The sequence below is a fragment of the Embiotoca jacksoni genome, unplaced genomic scaffold, assembly GCF_022577435.1.
Source record: "Embiotoca jacksoni isolate LCO1_2020_lvr unplaced genomic scaffold, fEmbJac1.0.p SCAF_6, whole genome shotgun sequence".
Classification (NCBI taxonomy): Eukaryota; Metazoa; Chordata; class Actinopteri; family Embiotocidae; genus Embiotoca; species Embiotoca jacksoni.
In genome coordinates, this window is record NW_027185414.1 from 21,406,341 (window position 1) to 21,423,785 (window position 17,445).

Genomic DNA, 17,445 nt, shown 5'->3' on the forward strand with positions numbered 1-17,445 from the left:
AGGGCCAATCACAATTATATTACACAACAGCTTATAATCCTTTAAAACTAGTTTAATGTACATAAAACCCCATTTTCACAGGTAAGGCCATACTTTAAACATCTGTTGTGAAGAATTTGATTTTTCCTTTCATTTTAATTGAGAATTGTTTTGTCTTTTGAGAGTGAACAATATTTTAGAAAAAAAAGGTGAACAATGAAAAAAGTCAAAAACATTCTACTTGATTTGTTTTTACCAGGGACATGTATCTGTTTATCTTTTATGCTTCTGAACATCTTAAGACCACCAACATTAGGAACCACTGCTATTAACTATCTAATAAATCTAAAGCTTGTGATGCACAAATCAAACTTTTCCTCCTGTCTACCAGGCACCTGATCCCATAAGAGTGCTCTCTTTTCCCCAAGTTTTAAATATATCTACACTTCACAATATTTACATTTTTATACATTGTAAAACAATGTCAGGGGCTCTGTGGCACTAAAACTTGAGTCACCAACCTACCTGGATTGAAATAATGAAAAATGAAGGGAAATCACCAAATTCCATAACAACTTACAGTAGACAAAAAAAACCTATATTTAATGCAGATTGATGGTCAATACCTGATCCCCTTAATCAAATAGGTACTGATCCAGTATTTTTGATTAATGCATCCAATGCCTCATGTTACTCTGCAGCCTGGGGTTAACATTGTTAAATATTGAACTGCATAATCTTACAAAATAGGAAACCTCCAATTAAAAAAATATATGTTTATTGACAGATGTTTTGTCCATATGTCCTTACATAGGATTTGGATGTAGAAAAATAAAGCTGCATTGAAAATTGATTTTAATTTAGAAATTCAGATTCACTGTTTGTTACAACACTGTATTTTATAATTCATAACAACCTCATGTCAAAGCACGTAAATGTAGCGGCAACACTATCTGAACACGTAATAACTCTTTGGTGATATTTCATAATAATAATGTGATAACCACATATTAAAAAAATGACACAAACACCAAAAATGTTACCGGAAATAGTCAGAGTCCCAGCACTGAAAACTGCAAATATAGCATCATTAGGATTCTTAAAAATGGAATAATGAAATGTAATATGATTACACGGCAGAGCAATATGAACATATGTGGGAAAACATTACCATGTTTGAAAAAGTTAGGTGGACGTCCAACAGGAACTGCTAGTTTCCAATGTCATATTCATTTGCTTGGTATTTTTTTTAAATTCAAATTACAATGACAAATACAGTCCTAACATTGGGCTACTGCTTAGCCCTTGCTTATGAGACTATGGCATTGAGAATAAAAAAATACAGTAAATATTGACAACAACTGAGAGTTTTGAGTAGATATCAGTATCGGTCATGATGTGGTCTCTGATGATAGGAGTTGTATCCATGATGAGAGCCTGGAGGCCCTGATTGATTCCCACTTCCATGCCCCGAGTGCCTGTTTCTGTCTCCGTCTCTGTCTCTGTCCCTCTCCCCGTCTCTGTCTCTGTCCCCGTCTCTGTCCCGGTCTCTGTCCCTGTCTCTCTCCCTGTCCCTCTCCCCGTCTCTGTCTCTGTCTCTGTTTCTGTCCCTGTCCCTGTCTCTGTCCCTGTCCTGCCATTGTTGCTGCCCACGATGGTCCCCTCTCCAACCGCGGTCCCCTCCCCAACCTCTGCCACCTCCCCACCCACGGCCTCCGTGTCCATGACGGTCCTGGTACCTTGATAGAAACAATAATTAGTATCAGTATGTTTAACAGCAGGCACTAATGTGTGCGTTACATGTGAAAAGGTAGATATAACTCAAGATGAGCTTATAAGAAATCACTTGTCACTAGAGTGAGCGCTCTAATCCTTATTAAAAGATAGCAGAGTCCTCCTTTACACGACGGTAAACAGGTTTGTGGCCAAAGCCAATGACAACCTGGTTACCTGGCTATGAGCATGCAAAAGCAGTTCAGTAACTAAAGAGTACTCTTTACATTTGTCCTTTCGTGTTACTGCTCATGTTAATGTGCGTTTATATATATATTGTTTATTTAAGAAGTATATTTGGAGATATATGGTTGTCCCAATTTTTTAGGCCCTATTGTTGTTAACAGAATTGTCTACAATTTTTTTTTATTGGTCAGGCTGTCATCAAAACCGTTTAACCTGTACCCCCTTAATGTGGCACAAAAAAAAAAAAAAAAAAAAAGCCTGTTTAAGAGGTCATGAGGAGTACAGCTCCTTTAGTTCTGGAGCAGCTTTTGTTAAAAGGTAAATGATGGTTTGTAACAACTCGAGTTTTATTTGAGTAGCCCTCGGTATTATGATGACATGATACTGACACTGTGAAAGCACAAACGGTCTACCAACAATACTCCAAGGTTAGTCTGACTTACAGTATTTGGAATAGAAAACAGGTTATTATCCGATCTGTCTCTTATAAAAAGATCTCCCTTTCGACCAAAATCTTCCACAACCTATGATACCAGAGGGACTATCTGCAAGCTCTCTTCACGCTGCAATACTTTTTTTTTTTTGGATCAACATCAAACTACATTACATTGTTATTATTATGAAGTCAAATCACTTCTAAAATAATCACTTTGCTCTACAAACGCTTACCACTACCATCATCACAGAGCATACACGCTCACTATGAAAACACGAGTAAACGTCAAGCTCATTAGCCCTTTATGACCTGGTTACCTGTTGTCCCTGCCTCTCTGGTTTCCTCCAGCACGACCCCTCCAGTCTTCGACGACGGGTGGAGTGTCGGCCGGACGGTTCAGGTACTGCTGGTATTCATGATCCTCCGACGAAAACCTGTGGGCAAACAGCTCCTCGTATTTCTTCGTGTTTTCCGTGGCCTCGGTCATTCTGTCAGCACACAAAATATGTCACGGAAGCACCGGAAATCACGATAAAGCGCTTGCCAACACAGCTTTTACATGCTTTTATTCCGTTGTATGGGTCTCATTTGTGCTACGCTGCAAACCAAATACACCCCTCCCCCCCTCCAATAAAAAAAAAAAAAACGGAAGTCATCTAAATGCAATAGTCGTTAGACGGGGATACAAACCAAATATAAACCACAACATCGTATTTACACAGCTTTGAAAACGCACCTTAATGTGACAACAAAGTTGTTAGCTTTAGCTCCACGTTTATATCTGCTGCCGCGAAACGACCGTGCCGAAATTCCAGAATTAGTACGTCGCTGAAATGCTTCCCCCGGAACAAATATAATGTAATAGGTCCGGGAGCGCGCACGTGCCGGTGATTGACGGCTGTTACCTGGCGGTCTGATAAAAAAAAAAAAATGACCAACTGTCAATCTCAAACCTTTTAAATGCTCTTTACTGATACCAACCGTAGACTTTAAAGAGACGCACTTTGAGCTTAAAGTGCTCGAGAGTGACAAGCTAAATACATCGGAAAACAGTTATTTCGCTTAATTTGAGAGAAAGTGTCAACTGCTTCGATGCCAACCGAGTCGCGTAAAAACATGTAAGTGGAGCCGTTGGCTGTTTTTTTTTTTTTTTTTTTAAATGTATGTTTTGCTCATTTTAATTTCCGGCTGAATTATTTCGTGGTTTCAGACCACAGTTTGGGTTTGAAGTCCGCCTGAAATTACACACACACACACACACACACACACCGCGGACACCACAGGTTTAAAAAAAAAAAAAAAAGAAAAAGAGTGGGTGGCTCTGGAAGAAGCAGGTGGAAGCCGCTCCGTGTCGCTGCCGCCGCTGCCCCTTTCATACGAAACGCAATCCCGCTCGGGGGAGGAAGAAAACTCCGCGCAGAGAGCCAACATTAACTTAATTCATCAGCGCCGATTGCCTGAAGACGGCGAGGAAGGAGCCATTCCGAAGTGGGATTTTTACTGTGCGGTGCGCGAAGAGGGAAAACAAACGAGGAAAGCGAAAAAACTTCCCGAATTAAACGGGGTTCTGCGAGACCGAGCGTGACAACCCGGCCAATCGAGTTTACGAAGAAGCGCTCTCGTATTTCAGTTGTCTCTCGGCAGCAAAAGGGGGGGACTTGTTCGAAGCTGACGCACGGGGGGGGTTATGAACTCTTTGGACCACTAAATCATCGGTGGACTTTTGACAGCGCTTTGAAACATTTATTTCCCCCCCTCCACCCTCCTCAACCAGCAGCCAATATAACCCACATTTAAAAGGAGTTGTTCCTCAAGTCCGCGGCAATGGGGTGAGTAATCCAGAGCGCGCTGCCCTTCAGAGCGCCTCTCATGACACCTGCACTGACTGAAATGTTATTTGTGTTTGTGCGGTGAAAACACGGCCAAAAAACAACAACAACAACAACAACAACCAACCAACCTCCGCAGCTGCCTGGCTCACCTGTCAAGCCTCTGGATGAATTTAATTGTAACTGCCGCTGCTCCGGAGCGCTTGTCTTGTGCGTGAGGAAGAACCCAATTTGATTGCCACATTATTTGGCAATATGGGGAATTCAACGAGGACTCTTGCTGGACTGTGCTGTCTGTGTGAGATATTCAAATTGAATGTGTGAACATGCTTGATGCACATATTTCTTGTTATGAATTATTTATGATCCGAATTTCCGATGGATCCATGTAATTTCTATTTGAATGCTCCAGTTCTTCTTTATCCGCACGTATGTGGTTTTGAGAGGGTTGTGATATGGAGGTGTCGGAGTCCAACACTGCCCACTAATAAGGAGAGATGGCACTTCTGGGAGAGTGTGTAGTTGTGCGTGTTGTCCACAGGGCTGGAGGTAGTACTCCCACAGTAGTTTACAGGGTACAGTACATTATTTTGCCACCATAGTCTAGTGTGGTGTGAATGTTGACTCTGGCTCGATGCCATAGTTATGCAATCACAACCTCACTTCACATCTACATATTACAGAGTTTTGTTTCTGGGCTACCAGCTCCTGTTTACACACCTTTTATTTGACTTAGAAATAGCAATAATAAGAGCTCAGTGAAATTTAATTTAATTCTGTATCAAACCTGCCTCTGAATAATAGAGCTCTACTTTAGGGACGTTTCCACTTGTGACATTGCGAAAACCTTGATTTATGAAAGGATTTGAGGCAAGGTGTGAATCGTGAGCCGTCTTCGTGTTCAGTAATTAAGGAAAAAGTACCAACTCATGCCAGAGTGCTTGTTTTTCCAGCGTAGGCATGTTTTTTTTTGTTGTTGAATGGTGTAAGAAACCAGTTCAACAGTCCTGACTTCTCTCTCTCGTTTGGTTTACTCACCGAGCTGGTTTGAAAGGAGCTATGAAACCGAGCTAGTGGGTCAGCAGCAGCCAGACCGAGTCATGAGGTCACACCTACCGACAGAGACACAGCAACAAGTTTACTTTTTCCAGTTCCCTGGTTTCAGTCAGTGCCAACCAGTAGTATCACCTGACAGCTGAGTCCTGTCATGAGGGTGGAAACAAACGGCTCCTTTTGAAATTTCACCTGGCTCGCCAATCTCTGAACCCACAAACTGGCAGGGTTTCTTTCGGGATTGCAACTAATGATTTGCTTTTGTTACCCATCAAGCGTTTTCTTTCAGTGATCGTTTAAGTGCTCGTTCTGCAAATATGTTTGAATGTTTCATATCGCAAATTAGAGTCCACAGTGACGTCGCTAATGTTTTGTGTGACCTGCAGGCTAGAACATAAGGGTGCTTCATTTATTTAGCACAGAGGTATACAACCAACAATATGCACCTCTAGAATCTGAAACCTACAAATATTTAAAATTTTAGCTTAAGAAAGGATTTTAATTAATCTTGTATCAAAATTGTTGATTTATTTTGTTTGAATTGACAATTGTTGAAAATCGCTTACAGACGTACCAGTTGGTTATAAATTGTCTAACTTGTCTGACCGGTTGACCAAAATGAAGACAGCTTTTACTCTCATAGAATATTTAAGTACGTAAATCAGAATTCTTTTTAACATAAAATTTACTTTTATGGAAGTAAAAAAAGTGCCGCCCGGCACGGTGGTGCAGTGGTTAGCATTGTCGCCTCACAGCAAAAAGGTTCCGGGTTCGAATCCGGTCCCGGGCCTTCCTGTGCGGAGTTTGCATGTTCTCCCTGTGCTTGCGTGGGTTCTCTCCGGGTTCTCCGGCTTCCTCCCATCATCCAAAAACACGCACCTCAGGTGAGGTTACCTGGCGCCGCGCTAGTGGCAGCCTGCTGCAGCAGCTCCCCCCTGAGAGCCCCCCTGCTGTAGCGAAGAAATTTCCCCTCGGGGATTAATAAAGTGAAATTAAAAAAAGTAGCAAATTATTGCTTTAGAAATGATTTCATTTGTTTGAAATTTTCTATCGTTGGACTGCTAATAAACTATTCATTAATAATAATTCAGTGCAGATAAATCACTAATTAAATTGTTAGTTGTTAAATGTTTTGGGTTGATTAAGTGTCTTTAATTTCAGAAATTAGTTAAAAAAAATGTCCTTTATTGTGTCCTAAAACCCGAGGTAATGTTATTAAATTGCTCATTGTTGCCTTATTCAAAAATTCATTTCAATTCAGTTAAAATTTGTTACAAAAACAAACAAACAGGAAATCTGCAGATTTTTGAAACTGAAACTTAATAATTGTTTTAAAGAATATAAACTTTTTAAAACGGGCTGAAAACGTTTCTGCAACTATCAGCTAACCAGTTAATTGTTTCACCTCTGATCATTTCAGCTTTGAATTTGTTTAACAATTTACATAAAAGAAAAGTGCAACTGAAGATAAGAGTTCACACGCATGCCTAACTGTGCAATATTTTGCATCCGGATTACGCCTGGTACTTATGCAATGTGTAAATGACCAGTCGGTGCAGTTGACAGCGAGTCCGTGAGTGTGTTGGGGGGTCGGAGCTGTATATCAGTTGTCATGTTGTTTGCACGAAAGCATGTCAAGGCCTCTTTGTTGCTGAAGCTCTGCGTTATAGATTAACTATAAATCACACACACACGCACACACACGCACACGCACACACGCACACACGCACACATGAACACCCTTAGTTTCCATCTTTCTTTGTCACTTTATTACCATAGGTATTTGATCATAATCTATAATTACCCTCTTGACCTTCAGACAGTTGTTATTGTTCCTGTCACTTTCAAATGATGTCCAATAAATCACATGTAATCAAGATTGCTGAATTAAAAGCAGGTGAGGAAATGTGGATAGTACCAGTGGAAAAGAAAGTGCCTCTGACTGTATTTTTAAGTACAGTTTTACAGTTTTACAGTTTAAGCATCCTTGGGAGTATTCCAAAATAAAGCTCAGATCTTCCGAAAGCCCCCTTACTGAATGGGCGGTCACACAGACGGCAATGCAATCAGCATATTGCTATTTAAAGTAAGCCACGCTGGGAGCAGCCCTAACACAGGGATAGATAATAATCTCCTGGCTGGCAAGAGAATGACATCTAAAGGCTTAACACTCATTGATTAGGCTCTGTGACATGTGACGTGGCAGTAGGTCTCTTGGCTGCCCGTGGCAGAAGAGGGGGCTGTAAGCCTCATCGGAGTGTGTGTGTTCCCTGTCTGCGTCTGAAGGCTGCAGTGGAGGGTTGTAGAGGTGTAGTAGGGGGACTAGAAGCAGGTCCTACTGTTAAACAATCCTGTATAAATGAAAGGGGACCGACTGATGGCGAATTGTACGTCTCCTCGCCAGATGGTTGAAGCCTAGGAGGCCATCTGCTGCCGTGCTGCGCTTCTGTGGAGACGTCCTCACTTCCTTTTCCTCTGAGCCCTCAGATTAAGTTGGGCTCTGCATTCTCCCACCTCAGTGTGGTGGAGGCGGACCTGCGGTTACTGGTTTGAATCTGGCTGGCTGCCTTTGTGGCCTGGGACACTGTATGATGCAAAAAAAAACTGGCACTAATTCTGAAGGTCACCTTTTAATGATGGCAGCTAAAATAGTGATTCAACAGAATTTACCACAGCAATATCAAATATGTCATGCAAAAGTAAAGTATGCATTATGACACGAACATAGTGAAACTAGAATAAAAATCAACTTATTGATTGTTGTTTTCTGATTAATCGCTTTGTCCAGTGATTGCTGGTCAAGGTTAAAGTTTCTGAACACTGCTGCCAAGTTTTCTGAGACCAGTGTAACTATGCTATAAACTTAAATCGTAAACGTTAATTGCCAAAGTGATGTATTTTACTACTGAATGCAACTAACCATTACAAAAAGTCATAATTGTGTCTACTTAATTAAAAAAGTTTGTCCTCAGACCTTCATGAAGTTTCCCTTACAGTGTTTCAGAAACTGGGAGAAATATTAATGCGAGAAAGGAACCAGTATCACTTATGCGAGTGTGAGGGATTTTTGTATGTGAAGGTTTTATCTGATACAGCTGTCAGTATAAGTTGTTCTCGCTAATGAAACAAAAATGCCTGAAAAACACATTTTGCAACAGCGATATCAGGTCAGCTGTGCACTTGGTCCTTACTGTATGTCGCATTTTGTTACTTTCAGATGATATTTTACCAATGGCTTTGCAGAGACCAGTGATTCTCCTGACAATAAACAATTAAAAACAACTAAAAAAAAACCCAACAAAATAGAAATCTGTTTTTAAAGTGCTGCGGAGTTAAATTATGAAGAAAACATCAGATGGCAAAAAGAAGTAAAATGCGGTGGAACTGGATTCTTGCATTTTTTGTTGGCCCGCACCAACGTTTCCTTCTCTCTGCACTACATGATGTAATAAATAAGAAATACCTTAAACACCCCTTTAATGGATGAATAATGCTCACCGTAACAACCTTCCCATTAAATCACTAACAGGATGAGGCACAATGCTCATGTCTGAAAATGTCAGGAGAGAAAGATAAAAGCTTCAGATAAAGCTGTCATTGTTGTTAAACCCATTAATGTCCGCCACACTCAGCAGGAAGCTTGGGAGTCCAGGTTATTGCGTACAGTATCTGAGGGCGAACTTGCCCTCCTTTGACCTCCTGCATCATTAGTAGAGCAGCGTGTTTATTGCAGTGAAAGCCCAGGTGGTGTTGTAGTAATGAACCCACAGAGCTTTCCTCTCCCGCCTGTTTTGCTCACTCGCAGACAAAACGCTGCTGTCACTAATAAGGCAGCCCTGCTCTCCAGCAGGCCTCGCAGGTACAAGTGACAGTGAGCCTCAACTGTCTCTGATATACGTATGAACAGCTTCACGCGCGCATGTGTTTGGTGTTTTGGCCTTATTTCAGACATTGTGTCGACAAAGAGGAAATGGGGGGTGAAATGCAGTAAAGGTCCGGCTGGCTGGCGGTCAAACCGGGGACTTGCACTCATGTGGTATGTGCCACTATTGGTCATTTGGTATTTCATGTTCAACAATAAATTCTACTGGGTCATGAGACATTTGTTCCTAATTTTCCATTTTTATATTAGATTATATAGATTCACCTGATCAGTACCTTTTCTGACCCAGATAGGAGTTTCTCATTTTCTCTCTGACAGATATGGGAGATGTTATTCTGCTACTCTGCCCCACTGAAAAGCCAATTGTAACTTAGTGCATTGCTGTCAAGGATAAATGCTCTCACTCAGTCTTCCTCCCCCTACTGCACTGTGGATTTTTGACAAGTGAATAATGCACCTTTTGTTACTGAAGTTCTTTGAGCAGACATAAATGCAAATTCTTTGTAGTTTTCAGTCCACGTACTGTAGATCCAAGGAAAGCATTTTAAACATATTCTGCTAGTGATATAATGATCTTAAATAACATGTATCCTGGTGATTGAGCTGCTTTATTGCCTGTCTTGTTGAGAAAACTGGATTGTCAGGAAACTGACATAACAGCACTTGAAGTGGTTGAGTAATGTAATGTGCCCGCTGCCCTTACATTACACATGCTAGAAAGATGTCTACTGCTTCTGAAGTTGGGTTTTGTTAATACACTGTGTGTTTTGACCAGGCAACTTCTGACATTATGTATTGAAAGTGTTTGTGTGATTTACTCAAAGTTTTAGTTTTGCCTTTGTCTTCATAGAAAGATGAACTTCTTAAATCCCGGCGGCAGAGAGATTAGTGAAGATAATGTATTGTAGCTTAACAGACTCATTCAGGTCATTGTGCCCGTGGGTCTGCACCCAATAGTACCTGAATGCACAGTTGATTAGTTTAGTTTATTTATGCCGAGCCCATTTCACACTCCAAATGTGCTGGAACCCAGATATTGTGTTGATGCTGTCTCTCTGACCCATTTGGTGAGAGACTTGATAGCTTCCTTACAATACTGCAAGTTAAGAAGAAAAAAAACATCCACCACGTACACACCTACGATTTTGACTGCACAGCAGCAAGTCATGAAGTTATCTTACTTTATGTAAAAGTAACAAAGCTCACACATATCTGCATAAATAAGCACATGTTTGGCTCTCTATATTCCATTTACAAGCACTGCGTTGTCAGGTTCAACCTTTGCACACATTTAATGCATAATTATACGTGTTGCTTTGTGTGTCGTGTCATACCACAAAGTTGAAGCCAGTTACATCATTTCTGTAGGAACGTGAGGAATGCAGTGCACATCTGAGGGAACCCGTCCATTTCTGTGAAACAGGCTGCATGGCTGTTTTCTCTCTTATTAGACAGGGATGACTGTGATTGATGAGCCAAGTTGGTTTGGGGAATGAGCCCGGAGTGGATTCTTAAACTTGGGAATCTGGACATGGCTGTTTTCTCTTACGGAGGAAAAAAAAAAAAAAAACTCCAGGTGTAGCAGGGCACAAAGGCAATGTGACTGCAACCCCTTGCATTAGTATCACCATCCAAAGCCTTAGTCAAAGACAGAAGCTGCCTGCTGTTATTCACACTTCCTCTCAGGACATGGTGTCATCCCGCATCATCTTAAAATGTCTTCTTTTAGCAGCATGATAATCCTTCTCTGAGCAAACGCCACTAAACTAGTATATGGTGTTTTAGGTAAATCACAGGTAGTGATCAAACATTTTATAGTATTTAAGTAAGAAAGAGGCAGACGGGTGCAGTTGTTAGGTGTTTGTTAACTTTTTGTGATGTAGATTCATTTAACATCAGATTGCATTTTGTTGATTTGCGGTTGAATGCAGAGCTTTGCCCTTCGTTTGACTCGGTCCTCAGATATCTGTCTGTATGCACATTCCTCCATTTTTTTTTTTTTTTTTCTTTTTTTCTTTTGCTGGTACACAATGCTATTGCTGCATCATCTGTGTGTACGGGCCTGAGGTGGGTGTGTAGGTGTACGTAGGCACAGACAGCACGGACTAACGCAGACCTGCTCCCCACACACACACACATACACACACACACACACACACACACGCGCACACACGCGCACACACGCACCTGTAAATTATTCAAAGCACCAGATGGGGACAGAGAGCACCCGACATTCAGCGGGACAAAGAAATCAGCGGTCATGAAGTCCCCAAATGTTGTCTTCTTTTTTTATCCAGTAAAATCAATCAACCTAATGCTTTTTATCTCAGAAAAGCAGATCACTGGATTCCACCAACAGTTGTGTGAGTGCATCCATGTGTTCAGCAGTGGCCTTTCACTTGTCTTCCTATGCCAGTGTGAGCTGGCTCCAGACACTGCCACAGCAAAGGTCAGCGTGTGTTGTGTTTGTGTTTGTGTGTGTGTGTGTATATAAAGCGACAACAGTGATCTGTATAATGGGTTTTGTTGTTCCCAAAGCAGATGAAGACTGAGATTAGGCTTAAAGGGGACAGTGAATTTATTAGGCTTTCATTTCTGTGCGAACCATAATCCCAATGGAAGTAAAAGCTTTATTAGCTCATGAATATTTGCTGCCTGACTGTCTGACATTATTTTTGCCGGTATCTCCTTAGTAGTGCATTAAAGTAATACTGAAGTGAATATCCTCTAGACATGGCTCCATCTGTACCCTGTTAACAAAATGTCTAGTCATACAGGAGATATGTATGTGTCTGCAAGCTTTAACAGCCATTGTTTAAATTCATTTTGTGACTTTTTGTGAAACAATGGCTTTCAGATGACTTTGATTTGAGCACATCCCTGTGATCAAAAACTGCAATATTTGTAATGGTTTCTCTTGTGCACGAGTGTTTTTTGGCCGTGACAAGCAAAGTGTGGCTGTTCCACTGTGTCCAGCTCAGTACCCTTGTACGCATTGTACACATTTAGTTGATATCCTCTTGTTGTGAAAGTATTGGCAGACCAAGAAGACCGTATCGTGATTTCACAACAAAAATTGATGATGTAGGAAAATTGCTAGAAAATCTCTGTCCTGGGAGCATGTTTTTAACCGAGGGGGACGACTTTGTGGAGAGGAGATTAGTGATCTGTAAACATTTGTTTCAGTGGCCTCAGATCTAAAGCAAATGGGATTTTACAGAGCATGAGCCCAATAAATCATCAGTGGGAAAAATGATGGACAAAAACAGCATGCAAACAAAATACATCTCAACAAAACTAAACATTTATGGCGTGTATAGTATTACCAAGTCCACAGACGTGAAGGTTCATCGTGTAGGATTTACCTGGATCGATTGATTGAAATTTAATATATTATTCTGTATAATCACCCAAAACTAAGAATTGTTTATGTTTTCATTACCTTACTATGAGCTCGTAATATCTAGATGGGGAGCAGGTCCTCTTCCAGGCCCATGTTTCTACAGAAGCCCAAAGGGGACAAACCAAACAAGGCTTCTGCAGGGCCTTTTGTGATTTTACGTGGGTTTTGAAGTCACTGTAGATTCTCATACACGCTTGGAAGGGAAGAGTGAGGGGAGCGGTGTTCAGATGGTTGTATTCTGCAAACTCATCTCTAATGCTACTAAATCCTCCTTTGAGGTCTGTTCAGACATCAGTGTTTTCAGCAGCAAAATTTTCGACCCCAAAGTGGTAATTTTCACAAAATCTTTGCAATCTCCTTCAAGAGGGAAAGTCAATACTTCTAACCAAAATGCTTAATTTGGTAAAACTGTGGGTGCAACTCAGCCGTGGATAGCAACATGTAGTTTCCACTAAGCATCCTGCTCCACCTATTTTACAAGGACATGTGCATGAATTGCTCTGTGCTAATATTCAGTGTGAATCTGTACTCAAGGCACTAATATGCTTTCACTGTAGTGCTCTTCAGATGGTTGAACAGCATGTGAATCCCCCTCCCCCCCGCACCTCTCCGACGTCACCATGTTGTTGTTGCATCCAACAATATTTTTTTTTTCCTTTCCTGTCCTAAACCAACAATCTCACGAGCACACCCACTTAATGCAACGATTGATCAGTTGTAGATTTGAACTGTTCTCTGAGGCTCCTTTTTGTTTTTCTTCTTCTCATCCTTGACACAATTACTTCTATCACTTGTCGCTTTTGGTCGGTACAACCAAGTGCAATGTGATTAATGCCTTTGAGGAAGGATTGTTCTAAAGTTTGTGCTATCGTCATTTGTACAATTCCTTACGTCACACTCTATGATGAGTGGCTTTCTTTCTGTCTTTGAGTGTGTTTGTTTGGGGCATCTTTAACAATTCTGCAATGAGATGTGTTGGATGACCCTTGGAAGACAACGAAAAACATCTTTTCAACGAAATAAAAAAAATCATGGCAGTTGAACTAGCAATAAGTGCCAAGTCAAGCTGACAGAATATAAAGTAAAACTGCAAGACACCGAAGAGAAACTCAAGTGATATACTAACACTTCAAAGTAGGTACCAACAGTGAGAGACAAGCAAACTGTGCTCAGTCTGAAGGATGCCTTCACTTAATATTTTGATTCCCACCAAGATAAGTACCTCCCACCTGTCTCCCCCACCTGCATCCATTATTAAGCTCTTGAGGTATCCTCTGATCCCTCTCATCCAGCCACTCCACTTAATTATTCCTCACCTTTGGAACTTTGTTGAAGAGTGTTTCAACCCCCTGCGCTCACCTTTTGAAATGAGAAAGTCCAGTGGATAATTTAAACCTGCCAGGTCCAGTCCCTATAAAGCACTATCATTAAATAGAAGTCCAAGTGAAAAAGAAGTCCAGAGGTATGTCCAGGAAGGGAGGGAGGGAGGGAGGGAGGAGGAGCAGGAGGAGGAGCAGGGGGAGTGCTGTGTTTTCAGTCTGCAGTCATTCAAGTTTAACAGGCGGTCTGATCCTGCTCCTTCAACCTCATGGTTGATGCTCTTCCGAATCACAAGGGCAGCGAGCTGCTCATCTCCGGGGGGCAGATTACTTCACCCTCTCAAAGAAAGATGACGTGATTTTAAACCTTTCCCCTTCACAGTCGGTGTCGAGTTGGGTTTTGACAGCTAATTCAATTTTTTTTTCAGCTTTTCACTTGAAAATGATTGTAAGTTTATCCTTAATAGATTCTATAAGGGTTTCATACTGATTTGGCTTCAGAAAGATTAGATAGTGGAGGATGCCAAGACAACATGAGCGGTCATAGCAGTGAAACTTGGAGTCAGCTCAACTTGAGTCAGCTTGTGAATATTGTCTAAAATTGGTCACTTATGACTCAGAGAGAAGCTCAGCAAAGCTATTATCTACTCATAATTCCCATGATGGGTGGAAGGCATGTTAACACGGTGTTTCCCAGTACAATTGTAGACTGCTCTATAAAGGTGACTCCCTATTCGTTTTATATTTTTTAGGGTTTTAAATGAAAACTTTTAGAGAAAGGGGAAACGGTGTAAAGTAATTATTTACAACAAGGCTGATTAATATGGTTAATATTAACAACAGGATTATAGTTATGTTTTTCCAATATATAAATGGAGTATAACAATGGAAAATCTGTACAAAATCATATGGATATAATCCAATGGATCTTCAATTCACTGCATTTTGTTTCAGCTCATTGTGTTTGTCTTTAACTACAAATGTGATGAGTCAGAATAACATGTTGGCATTAATACAGTGCAGGGATTGTATAATTTCTGTGTTACTTTTGATAATATAATTATCTGTTTAGATCAATTTTACATCCAAATTATGTGCGTTAAAGAACTTTATCAAAAAGTGGAGATTTTGAAGTTAATGTGTTTTTACAAGACGACAGTAAATCCTCTGTTGTTTGACTGTCTCACCACTGGTACATAAATATCTGCAATGTATTGGGTGAATTGGAGAAATCTTCCATCAGACAATAGATACAAGTGCGTGCACACACACACACACACACACACACACACACACACACACACACATGCGCGCGCGCACAAAAACACACCTAGATATGCGTTACTGACACCAGTGAGAGGGAAGAGGGTGATGATGTGCTAATGGCTTTTAGTTGCTATGAGGATTTAGGGTTTGTGTTACATTATCACCTGTCTGTGCTAAAGGCTCCCAGGGCTCGGCATCTCTGGAGACGCAGCACACAGTCTCTGCAGACATTTTGTGATAGAGATATGAGCTGAATTCACACTGCAACTGTGTGTGTGTGTGTTTGGCTTAATGTTTTGATATGCGGCTCGTTTATCAGCGGATGTTGACTTGATCTGTAGTTACACATCGTGTCTTACCTCTGATGTTGTTCCTGTGCTCTTCAGGGAGCAGCCAATCTACACTACCAGGGCCCATGTCTTCCAGATCGACCCGACCACCAAGAAGAACTGGGTGCCAGCCAGCAAGCAGGCAGTCACAGTCTCCTATTTCTACGACAGCACACGCAACAGCTACCGCATTATCAGCGTGGATGGATCCAAGGTATGCGTGTGTGTGTGTGTGTGTGTGTGTGTGTCTGTGTCTGTGTGTCTGTGTCTGTGTGTCTGTGTGTAACCACATCACGAAGAGATAATAGGAACTCTTTAGCTGCTCTCAGGAGACACAGAACAGGAAAAGTGCAAAGCTAGAATTGAACAAAAGGAATTGTCAAGTGTATTAATGTTACACTTGCTGCTCCCACTGATCAGAATCAAGCTTACATGAGACCATCTAATATTTCTTGCACTCATCTCCATTTGTCTGGATTCTTTAAGCATTATTTTCCCTCATCTCACTTTAATAAAATATAGGAGCGGGATCGCAGCAAAAGCGTCACATACAAAACAGCTGTATTCTAAATCTCCCTATTTAGCATTTAACAGTGTTATATAAACATTTAGGAAATAGTTTATTAGACACTATATTGTCGTGGTAAGCAGAAATAAACGTTTATTAATGTATTGGTTAAAAAAATATAACTGCTCCTGTGGGCACTTGTATGTGAAGGATAATGCAAGACACTGTTGTATTCATATGAAATATGTCCTCATAGAGTTTTAACTGTACATTGATAAGCACTGAAAAGCATCCTAGTGTGTTATAAACCCTGCTTGTTTTGACCAACAACCCCAAAATAGTTTTCACGTTGAGGAGACAACAATAGCCTGGGCTCGGCATTTTAGCTGCATAAAGGAGTTCAGCGATTTATTAACTATCAAGAATATTGTCAATTTAAAATTTGCTGATTAAACAGTCAATCATTTCAGTTGTAATTTCAACAGAAATTTGTACAATGACAAAAGAGAAGTATTATAATCTTTACATACTAACGCTTGTTAAGTGATAATGAGTAGCATTTAGCCCTCTTTGCATCTACATGCACAATACATGCAGTCAAAGTAGGAGTGTGAAGTATGTACTACACAAAAATTAGCCATATTTGCCACTTACAATTTGCAAACGTGTACACGTATATTTATGTCGTTGCTCACCTTGGATCTGCTGCCGAGTTTAATTTGTGTCTATTGAGACAAGCATGGGTCAATGCAAGGCTTACAAATATGTGGAAATAACTAAAACTGTTGTCATGTAGGTTGAAATCAGAGTCTGCATCATATTAGCAAGCATCCTCTGGCAACTAAATAATAGCCAAGAGCCGCATACCTGTCGAGATGCAATTAAACTCGCTTATCTGTAATTTACTGTCATCAACAAACAGCACAATAGTCCTACTTAAAGAGCTGTAGAGGTATTAAAAAGTGGCCTCACTGGATTAACTTTTTCCTTTTTGCCAGTCGAATCCCGCAGTGCTGTTTTTTTAAACGACTTGATGTTTTTCTTTTAAATTCTGCTCCACCCATGTGTGTTGAAGGAGTTGCCTGATTCTAGACTATTTACTGTGTGTAACATTCTGAGTATCTTATGAGTTTAAACCCCCGATCCTCAAAAAGGATTTTGATTAGTCATCACGAGCATGATGTCGAGGTGAAATCCTACAAGTGATAAGAGACACCACACGAGTCTGCCTATATCCCACATACACACCCTTTTCTTCTGCTGAAACTGAAAGAGTAGATTATGTGTTTCCATGGCGATCAGAGTCTTCTCTGTGTGAGAACCGGAGGAGCATTATAACAGCGATATCCTTCTGACACTGTCAGACAATCAACCTTTCGCACAATCTTAAATCACAGTTTACCTGCAGAGCCTCCTGAGAGTCTGAATGGTTTGAAATTTGTTTGGATCCGTTTATGTCCTCAGAGCTGCACCCCTCTGTT

The 17,445-nt window shown here is 40.8% G+C and overlaps 2 protein-coding genes across 4 annotated transcripts in view; one reads left to right on the forward strand and one right to left on the reverse strand.

Annotated features, from left to right (window-relative positions):
* Positions 1-740: 740 nt before the first annotated feature.
* Positions 741-3,363, reverse strand: LOC138212898 (RNA guanine-N7 methyltransferase activating subunit-like). The gene is made up of 3 exons (XM_069173566.1): positions 3,111-3,363; positions 2,692-2,862; positions 741-1,718 (listed from the first exon to the last, which is right to left on the reverse strand). Exons 2-3 carry the CDS (start codon positions 2,859-2,861, stop codon positions 1,361-1,363), a joined length of 528 nt encoding a protein of 175 aa, XP_069029667.1. The 5' UTR covers position 2,862; positions 3,111-3,363; the 3' UTR covers positions 741-1,360.
* A 43-nt stretch (positions 3,364-3,406) lies between these two features.
* Positions 3,407-17,445, forward strand: part of homer2 (homer scaffold protein 2) — a 33,326-nt gene continuing 19,287 nt past the window's right edge. Inside the window, exons 1-2 of one of the 3 annotated variants that reach the window (XM_069173563.1) lie at positions 3,407-3,492; positions 15,514-15,670. In XM_069173563.1, coding sequence (XP_069029664.1) covers positions 3,467-3,492; positions 15,514-15,670 — 183 coding nt within the window. In that variant the 5' untranslated portion in view covers positions 3,407-3,466. Of the gene's footprint in view, positions 3,493-3,698; positions 4,204-11,446; positions 11,589-15,513; positions 15,671-17,445 lie in introns of those variants that run through there. The other 2 variants (XM_069173565.1, XM_069173562.1) reach the window with 2 other exon arrangements.